The following is a 19,840-nucleotide window of genomic DNA, read 5'->3' as shown; positions in this document are numbered from 1 at the left end:
AACATCACATGCAGAGGAATAGTAAGAAGAATCACAGCAGACTTCTCAGAGACTATACAAAGCATAAGACAAGTGACTGACATCTTCTTAAATCTTTAGGAAAAACACTTGCCAATCCAGAATTTTATTTCCAATAAAAATACCTTTCAAAAATGAAGATAAAACAAAGACCTTCAGACAAGCAAAAGCATTGCCAAAAGGCCGATGCTACAAGAACCAGTAAAGGCAGTTCTTTGGGCAGAAGGATGGCATCAAGTGGAAATCAGGACACACACACAGAAAACAAAGAGGCTAGAAATAAAGAAGGCAAATATTAAATACATTTCTTCCTATTTTAATTACTTTTATTTATTTTTAAAAAGATTTTATTTATTTATTTGGGAGGCAGAGAGCAGAGTGGGAGGGACAAGGAGACTCCGCACTCCGTGTGGAGCCTGATGCAGGCATCAAGGTCTCATGACTCCGAGACTGTGCCCTGAGCCAAAATCAAAAGTTGGACACTTAACTGACTGAGTCCCCTAGACACCATTGTTATTTTAATTACTCTGAAACCGTATGCAGGGTATGAATAAAGTTTTGTAAAAAGAAAGCAGAGCATGATTCATTAAAAAAAACTTCAGAAGGATATACAACCAAATTTTATCTGATTTTTTTCCCTAAGTGGAAGGATTACAGATTATTTTATCCTTTATAAGGTTTACTTGCACTTGCTAAATTTTCTGCAATGAACTTCTATTGCATTTTGTACTAAAAGTAAAATTTTATTCTTATTTTCTGTCTTAAATATTTTTAAAGATCATATATGGATGCCAAGAGTTGTGAAATTAGAACAATTTTATAAGGTAATTGTTGGAGGAAATAATAACTGGAGAAAATTTTCTGTTATGAAAGGTTTTCTTCACTTTTTTGTCCTTCTGGTTAAAAAAAAGACACAATGAAAAGGCAAAAAGGGCTTTCCTGGTGGCATAAGCCACTGGAAATACATCTAACTTTTAAGAGAATAAATAAGTATAAATATAAGCCTCTTCTAAGACTTACGGACCTTCCCTCTACTGGATGAAGTCTGGGAGCTAGAGCCACATACATGACTGAAGGACTGTTTACTCCAGGAAAATATTAGAAGATGATTCTCTATGTGGTCAAGAAACAGAGTCAGGAATTGATGGTATCTAGGCATTACTGAGAACTTACACTTGCACCAAAATGTCTTTCATAGAATTTAGTCTTGCTTTGACTTTTATATAATTACCTAATTTTTACATTAAAACTTAGCTAAGATTTCTTCTCAGCTTTGGTAGTAAAGTAGTATTTTGGTAGAAAAAGGATAATTTAGTGCAAACATCTGCTATTCTTTTTTTTGATGGTTAATTGAGGCCACGGGGAGCCAGAATATTTAGATTTCAAGTCCAGAATCCAGATACCATCATCCACATGATAGAGTTATTGAAAGGATCAGAGATAATGTGTGAAAGACACAAAGTAAGTACATAACAGGCAATTAATAAATGGCTTCTATTATTGGTTGCTTAAGTGTATCGAAGATATACGAACATGCTTCACTGCCACCAACAACGAAGCTAGGGTATCACTTAACGAACAGCAGTTCAAGGATCCACTGACACCTGTTAACTAATCCATCCGACAGGCCGGTAAGTGAAGTCCTGAGATTCCAGACATTTGAGAAACTGTCTCCTCATCTTGCCAGGGGGACTTCGCATGGACATGGAATGGTCAATGTGGGGAAAGAAAAAGGACTATCCATGCAGTTGTTGTATTTTTGTGCACCCGGGGGGGCGGTGGAGAGAGGGAGAGGTGCAAATTGGCATACGCTCACAAAGTTCTCACAGGAAAAGTACCTCTTGCAGAGGCAAACAAATAATATTTTGACTTGGAAAGTTTTAAAAAGTCAAAGTAAGCTGTTGAATTATGTGCCACACTGGTTTCTCCCTCTCCAGAATTTTTAACCACTAAAATGGGGAAATGTTGGTGTTGATGCCATAACTCAACATTGAATCATCTCTTTCTGCTAACCCAGAGTACAGTTCAGCTTTCTGGCTATCACCATCAGTCGCTTTAGGGAGGCCAAAGGTTTAAGAAGAGGAAAGGACGTTCTAGCTCTTCCACTGACTTTTAACAAAAGAAGTCTAATTAAACATAGTTCAGGCTTCTTCAGCTGAGTTCTTTGCATCCTTGGAACTTACAGATTCAGAATTTAAACTTCCGGTAAGCAGAGCTGGACACAGGGACAACTATTCAAAGACAAAAGTGATTTTATCTTCAAAACTTCTACAGCACCAGGATAAGATGCAAAGAGTTGAGGTGAGGGTAGAATGGGAGAGAAGATTCTAGGGCTCAGGCTGTTGGCCAAGACAGACTGCCCCTCGGAAATGAAGGCAAGATTCAAGGGGAGGGAATATTTACATACACAGGGAACATATGGAAAGACTGAATCAGAGCTAGATGGTGACATGAGGAGAGAGCAGAGGACAAAAAAATCCTCATCTCTCCCTGAAAAGAAGAAAAAGTCTGCCTGAGCAATTGGCTAAATGGCTTTTATTCTCTAATAAAACTGTGCAAGAGGAAGAGCATCCTAGCTTGGAGAACACGGTGTGACTCACAATCGTGTCATAGGGACTGAGCGACAGGAGAGACGGGGAGGGGGCAGAGAAGTGTCTTGTCATAGAGAGAGAGGCCCAGGCAGGCAGATGCATGGTGGGCCTTCCTCTCTCCCATTCCCAAACTCAAATGGGGGAGCTCTGGGCAGAGGGAACGAGTGTCCTCCAGAATCGGGTTCTCCTGTTGACGGTCCCATCACCAGCACTTAGAACCATTCCTGGCACGCAGTGGACGCTCTAGGTATCGTTGCTGGAGGACGAGTGGTACGTGCGGGAAAGAGAAGGAAGCGGAATCCTCTGAGCAACACCACCTGCCTCACGGCTTGTGTGATTAAGGTGTGAGTCGGCAGAGAGCTGGGCTCGGCCTACAGCCTAAAAAAGTGATGCTTCCCTTGGGGCCAGCTTGGGTTTGCTGCTGCAGGACCACCAAGGACCCAAGGGAAACGGGCAGTGGTCAAACGAAGCGTGATTGATGAGCAAGGAAGTAGCAGAGGGTGGCTGCGCTCGAAGGGCACGGCCTCCTCGTCTGTCCCCAGGTCCCACCCACATCTCGGTGTTTGAATAGTTCATCATCCAGGGTCTCTCGTTTGAGGATTATTTCCATAGAGTCTTCTGCAAAATACAACTAACCAACCAAGGCCTTCGAGGCACTTAGCCTCTCAACATAACTGTCATCTAGACAAGAACTGTTCTATTAACTTAGCAACGGCGAGGGTAGTTCTGCAAGGCAGATGGACTCAGAACAGAGAGTCCCTGGGAGCCCCACATGGAGCCTGACCGAAGAGCAAAGGATTTGGTCAGCAGAGCTGGGGTCACGTTGTGTAAATTCCCAGATGACTCATCCCACTCCTCAGGGGATTGCCCACACGGAAGACAAGGGGTAAGACGGAGAAGTGAGGATGAGTCAACTGTAGACCTGTCTCATTGCTCTGGCCTGGCTCCTTGATGTCACGAACACAGAAGTACATGTGGGGTTTAGACACAGCATTCATATAAAGTCATAAAAAAGAGGGTGTCACTGAGACATGTGGTGGTCATCATTGAGGGAATAAAAAGACTAATGGTAGCAGACCAGCCGAGAAACTGAAGTGAAGCCGACTTCTAGCCATTCAAGTGCCAGTCTTACAGGAAGGGCAGAAATTGTACATTTTCATCCTTCCCAGGGCTTCACTCTTCTGGATCCCTTTTCTCTCAGCTTATCCCATCACCACAGCAATGAGGCAAGAACCTTGTTTTCGTGTATCTGGACTAGATTAGCGTCCTTGTCAGTTACTTCAAAAATGCACATGGCAGGGGCGCCTGGGTGGCTCAGTGGGTTAAAGCCTCTGCCTTCGGCTCAGGTCATGGTCCCAGGGTCCTGGGATCGAGCCCCACATCGGGCTCCCTGTTCAGCAGGGAGCCTGCTTCCCTCTCTCTCTGCCTGCCTCTCTGTCTGCCTGTGATCTCTCTCTGTCAAATAAATAAATAAAATCTTTTTAAAAATGCACTTGACAGCGTCTGCATGTGATTTCTTGGGAAATTTCTTATCTAACAGGGCACTCAATGGGATAAGCAAAGCATTAGGAGGAAGAGCCTCCGAATTTCGCCCTCGTCCCGCCATCTCTGAAAAATGTGAGATTCCAGTTTCTGCTCACAAAATGGTGCCAGAGAGGCCCCTCACTTGCTTAATAATGAAAACATCAGACGGAGTAACTTGTGACGGCCAGTCATTTTGCTTAAGTAATTAGTTAAGTAACTATTTATTTAGTTATTTACAACTGCTCATTGCTTGCCCCGTATCAGTTCACAATTTCTTCCATAGGAACCAACCAGGGTTTTACGCAGGGGTGCTGTGGCGGACCCCGAGCCGCGTTCCCCAGTTCCCCTTGAATGCACACACGGCTGGTGACAGGGGTGTGGAGAGGCTGCGTGTCTCCTGAGAAAGCTCTTCGCAGGTGACTGACTCAAGTGAGCAGTGTCACCCCCCGCACCCCTGCCTGCCTGTGGTTGGAGCTCCAGTGACCACCGTGGACCGTAATACGAAAGAATGAAAGTCAGGTGCTCAGGCTGATGGAGCAAAAGATAGAAGAACTGGGTTCTCGACTGACCCTGTGATGCTGCCGTGGCCTGGGCCATCGTGATTCCTTCATATGTAAGGTGAATCAACTTCTATTCTGCTTAGACCAAACACAACTCCTCTGACAGACCCACTGCCAACTTTATGAGTGGCCTCCTTCTAGGCTCGCCCCAACATTCGTGGGGAGCAGAGCCTGAGGCCCCTAGCCTGTGGCCTGCCCATGTCTCTTTCCTCCCCTAGTTCTGCCCATCTCTGTGGACAGCCGAGCTCACGCATCTAAGCTCATTTTCAGGCCAGCGCTGCGTCTTGGCCACGCTTCAGGACTAGGGTACACACACCTCCCACCAGGACAGCCCTGGAGAGGTTGGGGTAGGCTCTGGAAGTAGACTCACAGACACTTGGGCAGGGATTCCAGGTTCCTGGACCCCAAGGCCTGGTCTACAAGTGGGAGAAGACTGCCTGTGATCTTCTTACCCCACGGGGAGAAGCACAGCCCTTGTAGGACAGCACTAGGGCAGAGCTTAATCCCCAAGTCTAAATAGGATACCATTAGCTTCTCTCCTCTCACCCTTACTGTCTCCCTTTTTGTCATTCACAACTTGACAGTACAGCGAAATTGAAGTAGTCTGTTTGTTACAACAGCCTTGGTAAAATTATATTTCAGAAGAAAAGTCTAGAACTATAGCTTGAAATGTGTTGTTTTCCAGTTGTCTCTAATGCCACTGTCTCCTCTCTGCTATTATACTGTATAATGTGTAATTTGATCAAGGCTGGATTTCTTTCTTTAAGGCGGGCTCCACACCCAGCACGGAGCCCAGCACGGGGCTTGAACTCATGACCCTGAGATCAAGACCTGAGCTGAGATCAAGAGTCGGACGTTTCACCGACTGAGCCACCAGGCGCCTGGTAAGCATGATGGGGATGGCCCAGCCCAAGTTTATCAGCCAGCTGCTGGATTCGGGCCGGATCTCCACCAGCATTAGTGCATCAGCTGCTGGATTCGGGCCGGATCTACTCCAGCATTAGTGCATCAGCTGCTGGATTCGGGCCGGATCTCCACCAGCATTAGTGCATCAGCTGCTGGATTCGGGCCGGATCTACTCCAGCATTAGTGCATCAGCTGCTGGATTCGGGCCGGATCTCCACCAGCATTAGTGCATCAGCTGCTGGATTCGGGCCGGATCTACACCAGCATTAGTGCATCAGCTGCTGGATTCGGGCCGGATCTACTCCAGCATTAGTGCATCAGCTGCTGGATTCGGGCCGGATCTCCACCAGCATTAGTGCATCAGCTGCCGGATTCGGGCCGGATCTACTCCAGCATTAGTGCATCAGCTGCTGGATTCGGGCCGCATCTCCACCAGCATTAGTGCATCAGCTGCAGACCCCGGGCACGGGAACCGGAACAGGGCCTGGCGGCCTCAGAAACCACACGGGAGCAGGGGCAGATTCTGACAGGGGAGGAGCTCTATAAGGCCACTGAAGTGGCCCAGGACTGCGCCTGTCACCCCGCAGGCCCCACTCAGCTGAGGGTAGCAAGCACTGCGACCTCCTGGGACAGAGCGGCCGACGACAGGGTCCACTCCTGCCCCAACTCACACCCCAAGTTCAAGAACTCACTCTTAAAGGAATCCGTGGCCTCCACGGCCCGACTGGCAGGGCCAGGAAAGCCGGTTTCGATGTGAAAATGCCCCACGGCGGCGCCGCGCGTGTCCCGGAAGCTCTCTCCTTCAGGATCTCCTGTCCCCGCGGCGACTTTAAGCCTCATCTCCGACTGCGGACCTCTGTGTTCTCCCGGCGGGTAATTACCAGGAACGGGAGGACTCACCCGCCTTCAGAGAGCCGCTGTGATCCCGCTCCAACAGCAAGGTATGGTCAAAAGGACACTGAGCGACGACTCGGAGATGCGGACGGTCGCCACGAGTAAATGTGTCCTCCCAGAATTCACCTGTGGACATCTAGTCCCCAAGGTGACGGTATTAGGAAGCAGGGCCTTCGGAAGCTGTTAGGCCAGGAGGGTGGAGGCCGCACAAATGCGATTAGTGCCCCAACCAAGGAGACCTCAGAGAGGTCCTTGCCCTGCTCTGCGCAGCGCAGCAACAGCGAGAAGACGGCTGCCTATGAGCCAGGAAGAGAGCTCTCGCCAGACGCGCATCTGTGGCACCTTGACCTCGGACTTCCCACCCTCCAAAACTGTGAGAAATAAATGTTTGTTGTCTATGCTACGTCGTCTATGGTATCTTCATTAGAGCAGCCCCAAAAGACCAAGACAGGGTTTCTATCTCCAACTTTCTACCTATATTTTGTCTATTCATTTTCCCACAGGCAAAATGGAAGGCACGAGCTAAATGGTTCTGGGTCATTCTATGTATGACAGACATTTTCAATGTCCTGTCCCCATCTTCACCTTCTTGTCATCTTTCAGATCTTGACCTAGAAGCGAGTTCCTTCCAGAGCCTTCCCTCACCCCCGCCAGCCTGCACCGTGTCCCCACAGTTCCCTGTGGCGCTCTACTGCAGCACCACTCTCACTAGGGTGTGACTGTTTGTGAATTTATCTGTGGGTGCCCAGCCGGTCTGCAAACTGAGGGGGTACAGACACCAATCTCTAAGGTTCTATCTTCAGCACCAATTCTTGGCAGGAGCTCAGTGACATATAGGAGTGGATGGTTTATGAGAGCTACAGCCCCTTGAGGTCACTGGGCTGGTGATGGAAGATGTTCTCAGTAACTATTCGGGGAACATGCTGAAATAGGCTTCGTTCTTCCGCCTGCATTTAGAAATAGTCTTTGGACATGTGTACCATGAACACACACCTAATGAATCAAAATACCACAGTTTTTTAAGGAAAAAGATGAAGAAAAGTCTTCTATTTTTATGGTGAGAGAAACTCAGACTATTACACTCTCATTAATAAAACAGAAGATCTTTTGTCTTCTCACGTGAGCTCTTCAAATTAATCTAAGGCCTGATTGTCCCAAAGCATTACTAGTTATATAGCAACATCATCTGTGTCACAGAATTGGGAATGACACACATATTCAGTTGCAGAGTGATGCTTAGACAAACTGTGCACTAACTATTGAGCTTACACGGCCTCCAACAACGGTGCCTCTAAGAGAACCTGAAGTTAAAAGACAAGACGAAATAGCGTAGTGGTACGACTCTCATCACGTGAAGTGTATCACTGTACGGGTAAAATATGGAGAGACGTATTACAGATCGCTAGCAGTGGCTGTGTTTATGTGCTAGGACTGTGAATTACTTTCTTCCTACTTTTCTGAATTTTGCAGATTTTCTTTAATGACTTAACAGTTTCAGCTCACGGTTAAAAAACCAAAACAAACAAACAATTTAATTGTTAACTGAAAACACCTTGTTATTTTCTGCTATGAAGCTGCTGGTGTGTCCCCCTGAAAGAGCTGTGTTGAGCCACTCAGAGACCCTCGGGGGAAAGCAACAGAAGCAGGAATGGAAACCGAGGGGACGCGAGCACGGTTCTAAGCAATACTTCCTTTCATGCAAGAACCGCTTATGCCACACAAAGGTGCAGCCTCCAGTTCTATTTCCAGAAGTTTCCATGGGTAAGTCCTCAAATGACTCCTGAGTGTCAGTGGAGATGGTTTGTGGCAACCACTTTTCACCATGTTATCTTAAGGCTCTAACCAGAGTGCCATCCATAAACTGTCTCTCTTTGCACATAAATCCATTACTTTGGGACAAAAAGCCCATTTATAAATGCTCTCATAGTGGTCCACTTTGCAAATCCCTACATGGACACGGTCTATGCAGCTTCCTGGCTAAAAGGTGAAAAACACCCGGCCTCTGGTCGCCAGCACAATTACAGGCCATCCTCCCCACGTGACGATTAAAATAGTTCACTCTGCCCGCGCTGACCGACCGGACGTGCGCAGCTGACGCCGGCCGCGCACACGCGCACACACGCATTCCGGGGCTCTGTGACACGGGCACATTTTCTCTGCGTGGAATCCCGCCGCCGGAGCACGTCAGGAGGCAGGGGAGGGGGCTAGGGGTCACTACAAGACCGGAGCCAGCCCAGGGCTGCTGGGGGTCGGGTTTTGCTAAAGTAAAGCCAGTCCTCCCCACCCCCACCATGGACGGAGGCCCGGGGAACACAGAAACGGAGTCCACGAGATCAGTCCTGGGGACGGTCTGAGGGAAAGCACACTGGGCTTGACGGAAATCTGTTTCGATTTGAAATTAAAACGAAAACAAACGTGTAAACAGGGAGACGCAGTGAGCAAGGAAATGAATAAACAGGTAAGTCCTGACTAGGGCAAGGGCTGTGAGAATTATTCGGGGTTATTAATGCACCTCAGTGCGCTCTGTCTCTCGGTCCTGTCCCCCGACAGCTCTCCGGTGTCTGTTCACTTACTTTCTCTGGAATCGGACCACAGGATCCGCCAGCAGGTCGGTGAGGTCAAGCTTTCTCCCCTTCTCAATGACATCCTGATGTTTGCGCACAAACAGCCACCCGATGTGCGAGAAGAAGAAGCCCCGGCGGGCGTTGTGAGGGTCCGCGTCGGTCTCCGAGTACTTGTGGTGGACTCGGTGGTCCCTGGCCCACTCGAAGATGTCGTTCTGCAGGGAGAACACAGACCCTGAGTGAAGAGACAGCGCACCCCGGCAGCCTCTCGAAACCTGGAAAGCTTCGCAGCCTCCCCGGACCACATTCCCCACCACCGTCAACACGGACGTCCACTTTGCTCCCACAGTCAACCTGCAATGTCTTCACCTCGAGTTCAGTCCCTGGGGTTGGTCTGGGGGGTTCCATGAAAACAAGAGGAAATCCTTCCTCAGTACGGTTCTGAGCTTGTGTCTGGGACGCGCCCCTGCAGGAGGTCCAGGCTTGTCGAGTGAGCGAGAGGGGGAACCTGAAAGCTCTGGTGGAGGCGACGGAAGTCTCCTGGGAGATCATTCTTGTCAGGAAAAGAGAGACCCAGTCTCAAGATGAAGTCCTGGTTGTCAGAGCAGAGGGGCCACCTCCAGTGTGAGGGAGTCTGGCGCCTGGCCCCAGTCCCTCTGGCCTCGCTCTCATTCTTGCGTCCAACTTACAGACACCAGGAAGCCAGTTAAGTAAAAACTGAAAGAGTGACTTCACCAAATCTCTCAAATACCAAGACACAAATAATAATGTTTGAGGACTGCTCTACCAGGTGCCACAGGGAGGGAGGGAAGTCCTGGCTCCCTGAGGAATCTGATAGACTTGGCCTGGCCCTGGAAGCAGGAATGCCTCACAGACACGCAGTGCTGACTGGAATCCCAAGACAGACTCCCGAACCCGAGGAAGGAACAGCATTGTCCGGCGGATTCTGCCAAAGCCACAGACAGGGTGGGGCTCAGGTACACAGGGGGACATGGCCTACTGACCCTCTCCTGATGGGAGATCAAGGGAAGGTATCAAGGGACTGGAGGCCCCGGACGAGCCATCCAGGACGAGAACCAATGGCATTTAGGCTGACAGCATTAACGAGACCTTATCTTCTGTCATGGGCCACTGAGATCTCCAGACTTTCCGTTTAGACTCGGTTTTCTTTTTCTCTGATAATGCTTTCAAAACTCCGAGTGGGCCGCCCTCAATGGGAAGTAGTGCTTTTGGTAGGAAAGTAGTCTGAAAACAGAAATAAGCCCTTTAAAAAAACAGAAAGAAAAGGTCATCGTGTTCAGGCCTCAGTCACGTTCTCAGTAGCAACCAGCCCGTTCACACCTGCTGGCTTCATCCTGCGATGAGAAAGGGGAACAGTTTTGTTCTCAAAATTCTAGCAGTTTCTTCAATCCAAAGGGGATTCATTGCGTTTTTGGTTTCTTGGGCTCACCCAATGCTGCCGGAAGCCTCCTCAACCCTGTCTACCCAACACCACCACTGGAAGCTTCTCAAGTGGTTTCACTCTTGGGGAACAGGACAGAGAGGGAGGAGGTAGACAGGCCGTAAGAGTCACGAGCTCGACTTTGAATACAGAAAGAGAAGAGAGGTTCCTGGCTGTGCACGCAGGGCAAGAACCGCAGCCGGGCTTGCTGGGTAAGAATGAGGTCTGTGGATTCCCGGAGCACTTAGACACGGTGGCCGGAAAGAGTGAAAGTGTTTATTCCACAGTCACAGAGTCTGGGGTCGGAAAGGAATGTCCAGCGCTGGTGAAGACCCTCGCAGCCCAAGGACCGATCTATTCCTTTGCGTCCATGTACTGGGACGCCCTTACGGACGCCGCGGGACGGGGGATGCTCTGCCCCGGTTGCAGACGCCCCATGAAGGCTCAGCCAACGTGTGCTCCAGCCTGTGGGTGTGTTGGGACAGCGACCGCAGAGACGCGGCCTCCCTCTGCTCTCGGCTCGCGTGCTGGGGGACAAGGTCCCTCCCTCCCCCTCCAGATCCCGAGGGAGCGCCTGTCACGGACGCGCGCCTGTCACGGACGCGCGCCTGTCACGGACGCGCGCCTGTCACGGACGCGCGCCTGTCACGGACGCGCGCCTGTCACGGACGCGCGCCTGTCACGGACGCGCGCCTGTCACGGACGCGCGCCTGTCACGGACGCGCGCCTGTCACGGACGCGCGCCTGTCACGGACGCGCGCCTGTCACGGACGCGCGCCTGTCACGGACGCGCGCCTGTCACGGACGCGCGCCTGTCACGGACGCGCGCCTGTCACGGACGCGCGCCTGTCACGGACGCACGCCTGTCACGGACGCGCGCCTGTCACGGACGCGCGTCTGTCACGGACGCGCGCCTGTCACGGACGCGCGCCTGTCACGGACGCGCGCCTGTCACGGACGCGCGCCTGTCACGGACGCGCGCCTGTCACGGACGCGCGCCTGTCACGGACGCGCGCCTGTCCCTCGCCGAAAGGCTGCCCCGGCCTTCGCCGCAGCACAGTTCTCTGAAAACCCTGAGCAGAGGGTCCTGAGTGTCCCCCACAGTTCGGCTGAGGACGGTCACAGCGGCCGGGGGACGGCGAGGACGGGTCGGAGCGAGATGCTTGCTGTGGCCTCTGCAGACGCCTTCCCCACCGGGGCCGCGGGGCTGCAGCGCTGGGACGACACCAGGCCTGGGCCTCTTTCCGACCGGCTGAGCCCGTGACCAAGCCCCGGACACCCCACGGGATTTAGAATCTTCCGCTCCTGTTTGTGTTTTTACCGCGAAAGCCGAGTCCGAGGGAACGTGGCTCCAACGACGGGGCAGAAGCTTCAGGAGCTGGTTCGTGTCATTCTCGGGACCGACCCTTTGAAACCGCGCACGTCTGCGACCCTGCGGCCCTCGGTCCCCACGACCGCGTCCGCACTCAGAGCCGCGGGGGGCAGCGGTGCAGCCTGGGGGGGCGGCCGGCGGCTCCCACAGCAGCGCCGGCCCCACGGCCGGGTCGCTCACCCGCGTCGTGTTATGCGATGTTCAGTGTTAACAAAATAAATAAAACTCGGTTCCCACGGTGAGAGAGTGACACTGTCCCACACCGTGGAGGGCAACAGGCTACCCGTATGAAAGCGTTAAAACTGTGCCTGTCCTCAACGCAGGGACCTGTTCTCTACGATTTGTCCAAAGAAAACCACCCCGGTTGTGTGCGGAGACTTAACCGCCACGATGCTCACCACAGCGACACTGGACAAACCCTGAACTTCCACATGACAGGATTTCACTGAGGACCTTGTGATGTATTAACGGAATTCGGTTCGCGCGTGTCACAGAAAGCTTCTCGAGAGAAATATCAGGAAAGAAGCCTCCGGGTCACCTCAGGGGTGAGACTGCAAGGGAGGACGTGAGGCGAGCCACTTCTCCGTTCTACCTCATACTCTGAGGTTTCTAACAAAAGCATCTGCTGGGTTTGACTTAAAAGCCAGTTAACAAGAGGACATTGTACTGTAGACATGAGAGGGAAAGCGGTTAAATGAGAAGTCGTTTTCAAGAATGGTAAGTACAATTTCAACAAGAACGTGTGTGTGAGCCCAGGACACATGAAGGAAGCACGTAAGCCCACCTGCTTGCAGAGGTTTTCCCTAGGAAGTGGGATGGGGGTGATTTTTACATTTTTTCTTTTAGAGGCGCCTGGGTGGCTCAGATGGTGAAGCGGCTGCCTTCGACTCAGGTCATGATCTCAGGGTCCCGGGACGGGCCCCACGTCAGGCTCCCAGCTCAGGGGGGAGCCTGCGTCTCCCTCTCCCTCTGCCGCTCCCCCTGCTTGTGCTCGCTCTGTCTCTGTCTCTCAAATAAATAAATTTTTAAAAAATCTTTAAAATTTTTCTTTCAGTTGGCTTGCATTTTCTAAATTTTTATAACAAACAAGCTTGTCTTTTGTCATAGGGGGTAAACAGATTTTTAAAAACATTTCTATGCTCCTGCATCAAAACCGCCCAGCTTCCGCCATCCGCCCGTGTCTGGGGAAACTCCACGACAGAGTGAGATGCAGCGAGCACTCCAGTCAGGTCCACCTCTGTCCACGGCTCTTCCTCCACCTTTTTTTCCTATCAGCACGCATCAACCCGTCACACCAATACGAGTATGACCGTGCCCTTCCCAAAATGCACCCTGCTTCTTGTACCTTTAACCCTTCACTCTCCATCATAGGCCACATCCCTAACCAGGGTCCCTGCTGAGACCGTGGAAATGGAAACTGATCCTGTGGTGAAATTTCTCCACACGCACGGCCTCTGGGGGTGACCCTGGACTTGAGCACAGGTCATCAGTCTCGACAGCTCCACGGAAGCAGATTCTGAAGCACCTTCTCTCAGCTTCCTTTTATGTTCAAAGTAAATTCTTGAATCCTGTCCTCTACGATGGCGAGAGGGGACCCTGTCTTTTGAGGCCCTCACCGATCCCACCTGGTAGCAAGAGGAGGGCATCCAGCTTGTCCTACGGAGCAGATCTGAGCGCAGGATCATCGGCCAGCCGGCTGGCTTCCCCCAGCCTGGCTGCACGCAGATGTCCACTGCTGACCAGGCACTGCTGTGGTCACGCTGTCCTTGCTCCAGCGACTCAACACTCCAAAAGGGGAAACTTACCAGGCGGCCTCAGAAAATGGCCAAAGGGAATTCCGCTGCTGTCCATGATACACCTTTGTTTCCAGTCGGTAGTGAAACACCAGCTGGGGCCAACATGTCAGCTCCAACGGCAGATTTTAGAGGAGAGAGAAAGCGTGTGTGTGTGCGTGTGTGCGTATGTGTCTTGTGAATGAACAGCTTCCTGTCTGGAAAAAGTCATTCTATCAAGGGGGTCAAAGAAGAGAAGCCATTGCTGCCTCCACTCTTTGGGGCCATAAAGCTCATCTGAAGTAGACTTGGTCTCAGTCTCTCGACTCCGAATTTATTCTCCTCCAGTTCAGATGCCAACGCTGCACTTTTCAAACAGTGAAGAACATTCCGAGCTTTCCCCATTGTTCAGACCGGGCCAGTACTGATATCCCTCCAGATAGCACTGACAATCCGTGAGAAGAGCCCGGAAAGTCCCAAGAGGGCCTGGCAGAAGTCTACAGCACCTGGCAAACTGTAGCTTCCAGAAAGCAAGTTCCCACCTGCTCCCCAGCCTTCCTGTGGCGCTTGGCCTGGGGCGGTGCTGTAAGCTGGGAAAGGGCTGGACGCCAGCCTCAGGGATGTGAGAAGGGTTTGCAGATAAAACTTCAAGATTACGAAGACGGAAAGGGGCGTTTTGTAGTTTCTTTTATTACTCCGTTGTTCAGGTCTCTTACAACAGGGACCGCCTTTTTAGCACACGTTTTTAAAATGGCTTGGGTAGCCTTGGCAGACGAGTTGGCCTCCTGTGAAACTTTTCAATTGGACTTTTGGAGGTATTTTCTGTCAGTGATATTCCAGTGTCCTGGGCTGTATGTCCCTCACACGGAGGCCAAAATTTCAGGGAAGAAAGGCCTAGAAATGAATGACAGCCTAGCAGCAAAGGGCACACCTTGCCCTCAGATCTCGTTTTTTAAACTTCACTCCTCTTTCAAAGGAGTCAGGACTCTGATGAAATGGCAGGTGTAGGGACTTGCACAAGGAAAAGTGCAAGAGGAATGTGGTATATTCTGTTGCACCAGGAAGTAAAGAACTGCTCAAAAAATGATGGGCACAGGTCAAAAAGGACAGGGCAGCTCATCTGTAGTGCCTCGCACTGAACAAACTGCAATAATACGATGATAATTTGGGGCATTAAGATGAATAATAATAATGGATTTTAAACCATGTAATACATTTAGAGTCCATGAGCCCATAATAGATAGATAGATAGACAGACAGACAGGCAGAAGAAATGATGGGGTGAGAAAATCACTGTTTCGTAGGTGCCACGGCAATGACTGATTCCCGGAAGAATCACCCCTATATGCCGAAACTACTGGGTAAAAGGTGATGAAGGAAAAATATTTACACAGGCTCATGATATCTTGGCACAAATTACTTATTAATTACAAAAGGAAAAGTGGTCATCTTATGAGAGAAACTGGGTAAACACCACCTTAACTAAGTGATCAAAGTTCATTCCACCCTCAATGGTGTAATGACGAAGTGCTACCACGTGCCTCTTACTTGATGTCCAGAACACAAGATGAGCAACGCAGCATTCCCAGCAAAAACGCACGGAATGTAGGTGGGGGAAACACGAGGAAGGCAAAACGGGGGCATTCTACAGAATAACTGATCTGCGGATTTCAAAAATGTCAAAGTCCTAAAGACAAGGCAAGACCGAGGCACTGTTCCAGATGGAAGGATCCCAAAGGGGCAACTCACTGTAAGGCAGGATCCTGAACTGTAAGGCCAGTATCCTGGACATAGCATTTACTGGCATTTAATCCCCTGATTTGGGTCCATGTTCTAAGTGGTTACAAAATGTCTTTGCCATTAGGACCTACATAGAAGTATTTGGGGATGAAGACACATGATGTCTTTAGCTTATTCTGAAATGATCCAGAAATCGTCACGCCGAAGAACGCACACACTCGGAGAGAGTAGAAGAAGGAAGCTTGTGAGGCCGAATGTCGACAGCCCGTGATTCTGGTGAAGGGTACACAGGGTCCCTCGTCCATTTAGGCAAGTGTTTTGTAAGTTCAAGATGATTTCAAAATAAAGAATTAAAACTTAAAAAAAAAATGTCAAGGGCATCTTTCTTTAAAAATTTCAGATTTTCGGGCACCTGGGTGGCTCAGTGGGTTACAGCCTCTGCCTTTGGCTCAGGTCATGATCTCAGGGTCCTGGGATCGAGCCCCACATCGGGCTCTCTGCTCAGCAGGGAGCCTGCTTCCTCCTCTCTCTCTCTGCCTGCCTCTCTGCCTACTTGTGATCTCTGTCTGTCAAATAAATAATAAATAAAATCTTTTTTAAAAATTTCAGATTTTCGCCTTCCACTGCGTGTCTGCGTCACCACTCTTGCTCAGGCTTTTGTCCGACTCCTCCTGCCTCTAGTCCTTTCCCCCGTGCAATACTCCTGGTACGCCGCGACCTTCCTCCCCACAGTCATTCTCCCCAAATACCTACCCTCTTGCTTATTACCCAACAACCTCTCTGTACTACTTTTCTCATCAAGTCTAAACATTGGCTCTTCTTGATAGTCAAAAAGCCTCAACGGGTCTGATCGTCCTTATCTTCCCACTCTGTTTATTCTTTGATTTGACGAATATTTACTGACTGTTGGTATGTGCCAGGAGATAAGAACCAGGACAGCCCAGGCTCTGCATCAAGGAATATATATTACATGGAGAAGACAAACGTAAAGCTAATGGAGTCAACATAAACAGAATTATTTCAGATTGCGATTCGTGCTGTGTCGCAAACAGACATGGGGGTAACAAGGGGATAGCCAGCAAAGACTTTCTAATCAGGTAACGGGAGTCTGGGAAGAGCTGGGGCATGGGTGGGGGCAGGGTGGAGTGTGAAAGGGCGTGGAGGAGGGGCTGGGGAGAAGGAGACCACGTGGACCAGAGGGAAGGACTGGGCATGGTCCAGGATCTAGGACACCAGTGTATGAGGTGTGTGGGGGCAGGGCGAGAGTGAAGTCTGGGAAGTATCGTGTTAATAAAGAAAGTGTCTGGGGACACACGGGCGGCTCGGTCGGTTAAGCGACTGCCTCCAGCTCAGGTCATGATCCTGGGGTCCTGGGATCGAGTCCCGCATCAGACCCCCTGCCCAGCGGGAAGCCCGCTCCTCGCTCTGCCTGCTGCTCTCCCTGCCGGGGCGCTCTCTCTCTGACAAATGGATAAATAAAAATCTTAAAAAAAAAAAATGTATCTGGTCTTCGTCCCTGGTCGTTCCTGGAACACAGCTTCAAAAACCCCTGGAATTTCCCGAGTGATAGAGCTTCTTCACTACGCCAGTGTGCTCCCGGGGAGCTTCAGGATCAGGCTGGCCACCGGAGGGACCCAGCACTTCACTAGAGGGTCAGCACTTTTCCAGGGGAGGGGACCTGCAGGCTGACATCAGTCCTGGGGGCAGTGATTTAATCAACCACGTCCATGGAATGAAATTCCACTGCAAACTCTGGACACCGGCTTGAAGGAGCTCTTTGGCTGACCGAGGTGCCGATCCGCAGGGCCGGGGGCACAGCTTGGTTCTGCTGGGAAAGGGCATCGCGGCTCTGCTGAAGGATGCTCAGACCTGGCCCTCGGTGTCTCTCCCTTTGGGCTGGTCCACATATCCTTTATCATTAAAGCTCTGATAGTGAGCACGACACTCCCTTGCGTTCTGAATTGTCCTAGTGAATTCTCGAGCCCGAGGGAACTGTGGGGCTTGCAGCCAGTCAGTCATAGGTATGAGGGGCCGGGAGACCCTACTTGCAGGTGGTACGTGAAGCAGAGGCCGTCGGGGGAGGCTGTGGCTCACGGGACTGGACGGCAGCTCAGGTGGTCAGTGTGGAAACCACGGTGAGCTGTGCGTGGCGTGGAAGCAGAGCACCTGGACTCAAACGCCGGATCCTGCGGGCCTCGGCGACCCTAACAGTGGGGCTGGATTTCACTCCAAAGGCAATGCTAAGCCACTGGAAGATTCTCTTTTCCTCGCTGGGGAGTGGCTTAATCTTCAGTAAGTCCTGTCCACAGTAAGGCGAGGGGCAGGTGCCGAGGGAGGCAGGGGACGGTGGTGGCGTGGACCGGAGGGGGCCCAGGCGAGCAGAGGCACGACACGATCTACCCAGCAAAACCCGAAGACGCTGGCTAAGAGATTGGCGCAGGGGGTGATGAGGGAAATGGAGAAATCCTGAAAGACGCCCAGATTTCTGGCCTCATTGCGGGGAGACAGTAGGGTCACGACTTAGGTTTGGGGCACACTGATTTGGGGAGGCTTTAGAGACACCCAGTGAGAGACGTCGTGCAGGCAGCTGTGTTGAAAACAAGCGACAGTGCGGGGCGCCCGGGTGGCTCAGTGGGGTAAGCCTCTGCCTTCGACTCAGGTCAGGATCCCAGGGTCCTGGGATCGAGCCCCGCATCGGGCTCTCTGCTCAGCGGGGAGCCTGCTTCCTCCTCTCTCTCTGCCTGCCTCTCTGCCTACTTATCAGTTTGCAGTCAGCTTCGACCTCAGTCAGGCTGATTTCCGCCCGTGCAGGGATCCCTTACGATGTGTCACGATCATTCCTCTCTCCCCACCTTTGGCAATGTGCTTCCCTCCTGTCCCCTTCTTCCAGGCCTGCACAAGTCCTTCTCAGCTTTCACGGTCCAGCTCAAAACGCCTCCTCTGCACTAGGTTTTATCCTAGTACCCCAAGCCATATGTCAGAATGAAGCGTCTTAACTCCTACTGTCTTGTAAGAGGCCCCTTTATCACACAGCGTCGCTTTATTAGCCGCTATTAGCCAGTCCCATCAGATCACAAACTCCTTATGCAAGGGTCACTTCTTATACGTCTCTTGTATTCCTCACAAGCACATAAGGGTTTATGCACCTTTAAATTAAAAAGGACTTAACTAGAGATTTACACAAAAAGCCTTAGTAGAAGAGTCAGCAGGAGAAGGTGAAGATAATCAAATGTGTCCGTCTGCTAAAGAGTCTTTAAAAGCAAGGCTAGAAATTCCCGCTGGCAAGTGAAACTCTACATTTTACTATTAGTTCAAACTGTGCATTCGATGGCTCTTGAGGCTGTCACATCTTCGGAGCTTGACCAAGCTCGTGCGACAGCGTCCCTGAAACCCTCCTGTGACAGCAGCTCTGACGGCGCTCGCAGGAACAGTGACAGGGTGGCTGAAGCCTGAACTCTGATAAACAAGGACAAGAGATGAAAAACAGCTCCGTGTCTCATGGGAGGGAGGGCGCAGAGGCGAGAGCTCATGGAGGCCCCAGCGGAGCTGCGAGATCGGATCTCATTCAGCATCTTCATTAACACTGCACGCAAAGCGGACACATTGGTGGTTACAGATTAGGGGGTGCCGCAGGCATCACTGAGGACAGAGAAATAACACAGACGGATCTGAAGAGGTTGGAAACGAGAGCAGAAATGATCACAGTGAGATCTGGTTTAGGAAAAATGCAAATGAAGGCAGCTGGGAGAGAAGGCATCCAAAATGCAAAATAATCAGTGGGTTGGAAACCTAGAAAGCGCAGCGCGGAGTGTCTGGCAGGAGAGCAGTGAGAGCCCGGAGTGAAGAGGGACAGCTTGGAGCTGGCTCGGCCGGAACGGTCAGGGCGTCCGGGAAGAAACCGCGCGCCAGCAACGCCGTGTCCTTGGACACCTCCATGCAGTTTTGGAGCCAATGTGGGAGAGAAACAAAAATCAACCCAGACAGCAGGGCCTCAGTTTCTTCAGTTATCAGACAAGGGATTAGACTCTGCTTCCGAGGGCCCCGGCGCCAACCCTCCGGTGGGTTCTAAGAGAGGAAGCAAGTCGGGCGGAGAAGGGGCATGGCTTCCCGGGCGCCGGGTCGGAGTGCCCCTTCCGAGATCTCCCCTATGAATAGCAGGGAGACGGACACACTCGGCTTGAAAACCTATTTCAGATTCTATACTGATAGGCCTGCGTGGGCGATTCATCATAGACAAGTACTGGGGCGCTCGGGCGGCTCAGTGGGTTAAGCGTCTGCCTGCGGCTCAGGTCATGATCTCAGGGTCCTGGAATTGAGCCCCGTGTCAGGCTCCCTGCTCAACCAGGAGTCTGCTTCTCCCTCTCTCTCTGCCCTCCACCCAACCTGTGCTCGCTCACTTGGGCTCTCTTTCTTTCAAATGAATAAATAAAATCTTTAAAAAAAATGCAAGCGTTACAT

The 19,840-nt window shown here is 51.0% G+C and overlaps 1 protein-coding gene across 1 annotated transcript in view; it reads right to left on the bottom strand.

Moving 5' to 3' along the window:
* The window catches only part of SCD5 (stearoyl-CoA desaturase 5), a 143,997-nt gene that overhangs the window by 26,759 nt on the left and 97,398 nt on the right, over positions 1–19,840 (bottom strand). The window contains exon 3 of the mRNA XM_082726513.1: positions 9,067–9,272. Coding sequence (XP_082582639.1) covers positions 9,067–9,272 — 206 coding nt within the window. The remainder of the gene's footprint in view (positions 1–9,066; positions 9,273–19,840) is intronic.

This window comes from Mustela nivalis (assembly GCF_964662115.1).
Source record: "Mustela nivalis genome assembly, chromosome: 4".
Classification (NCBI taxonomy): domain Eukaryota; kingdom Metazoa; phylum Chordata; class Mammalia; order Carnivora; family Mustelidae; genus Mustela; species Mustela nivalis.
This window is presented reverse-complemented; position numbering and strand designations above follow the sequence as displayed.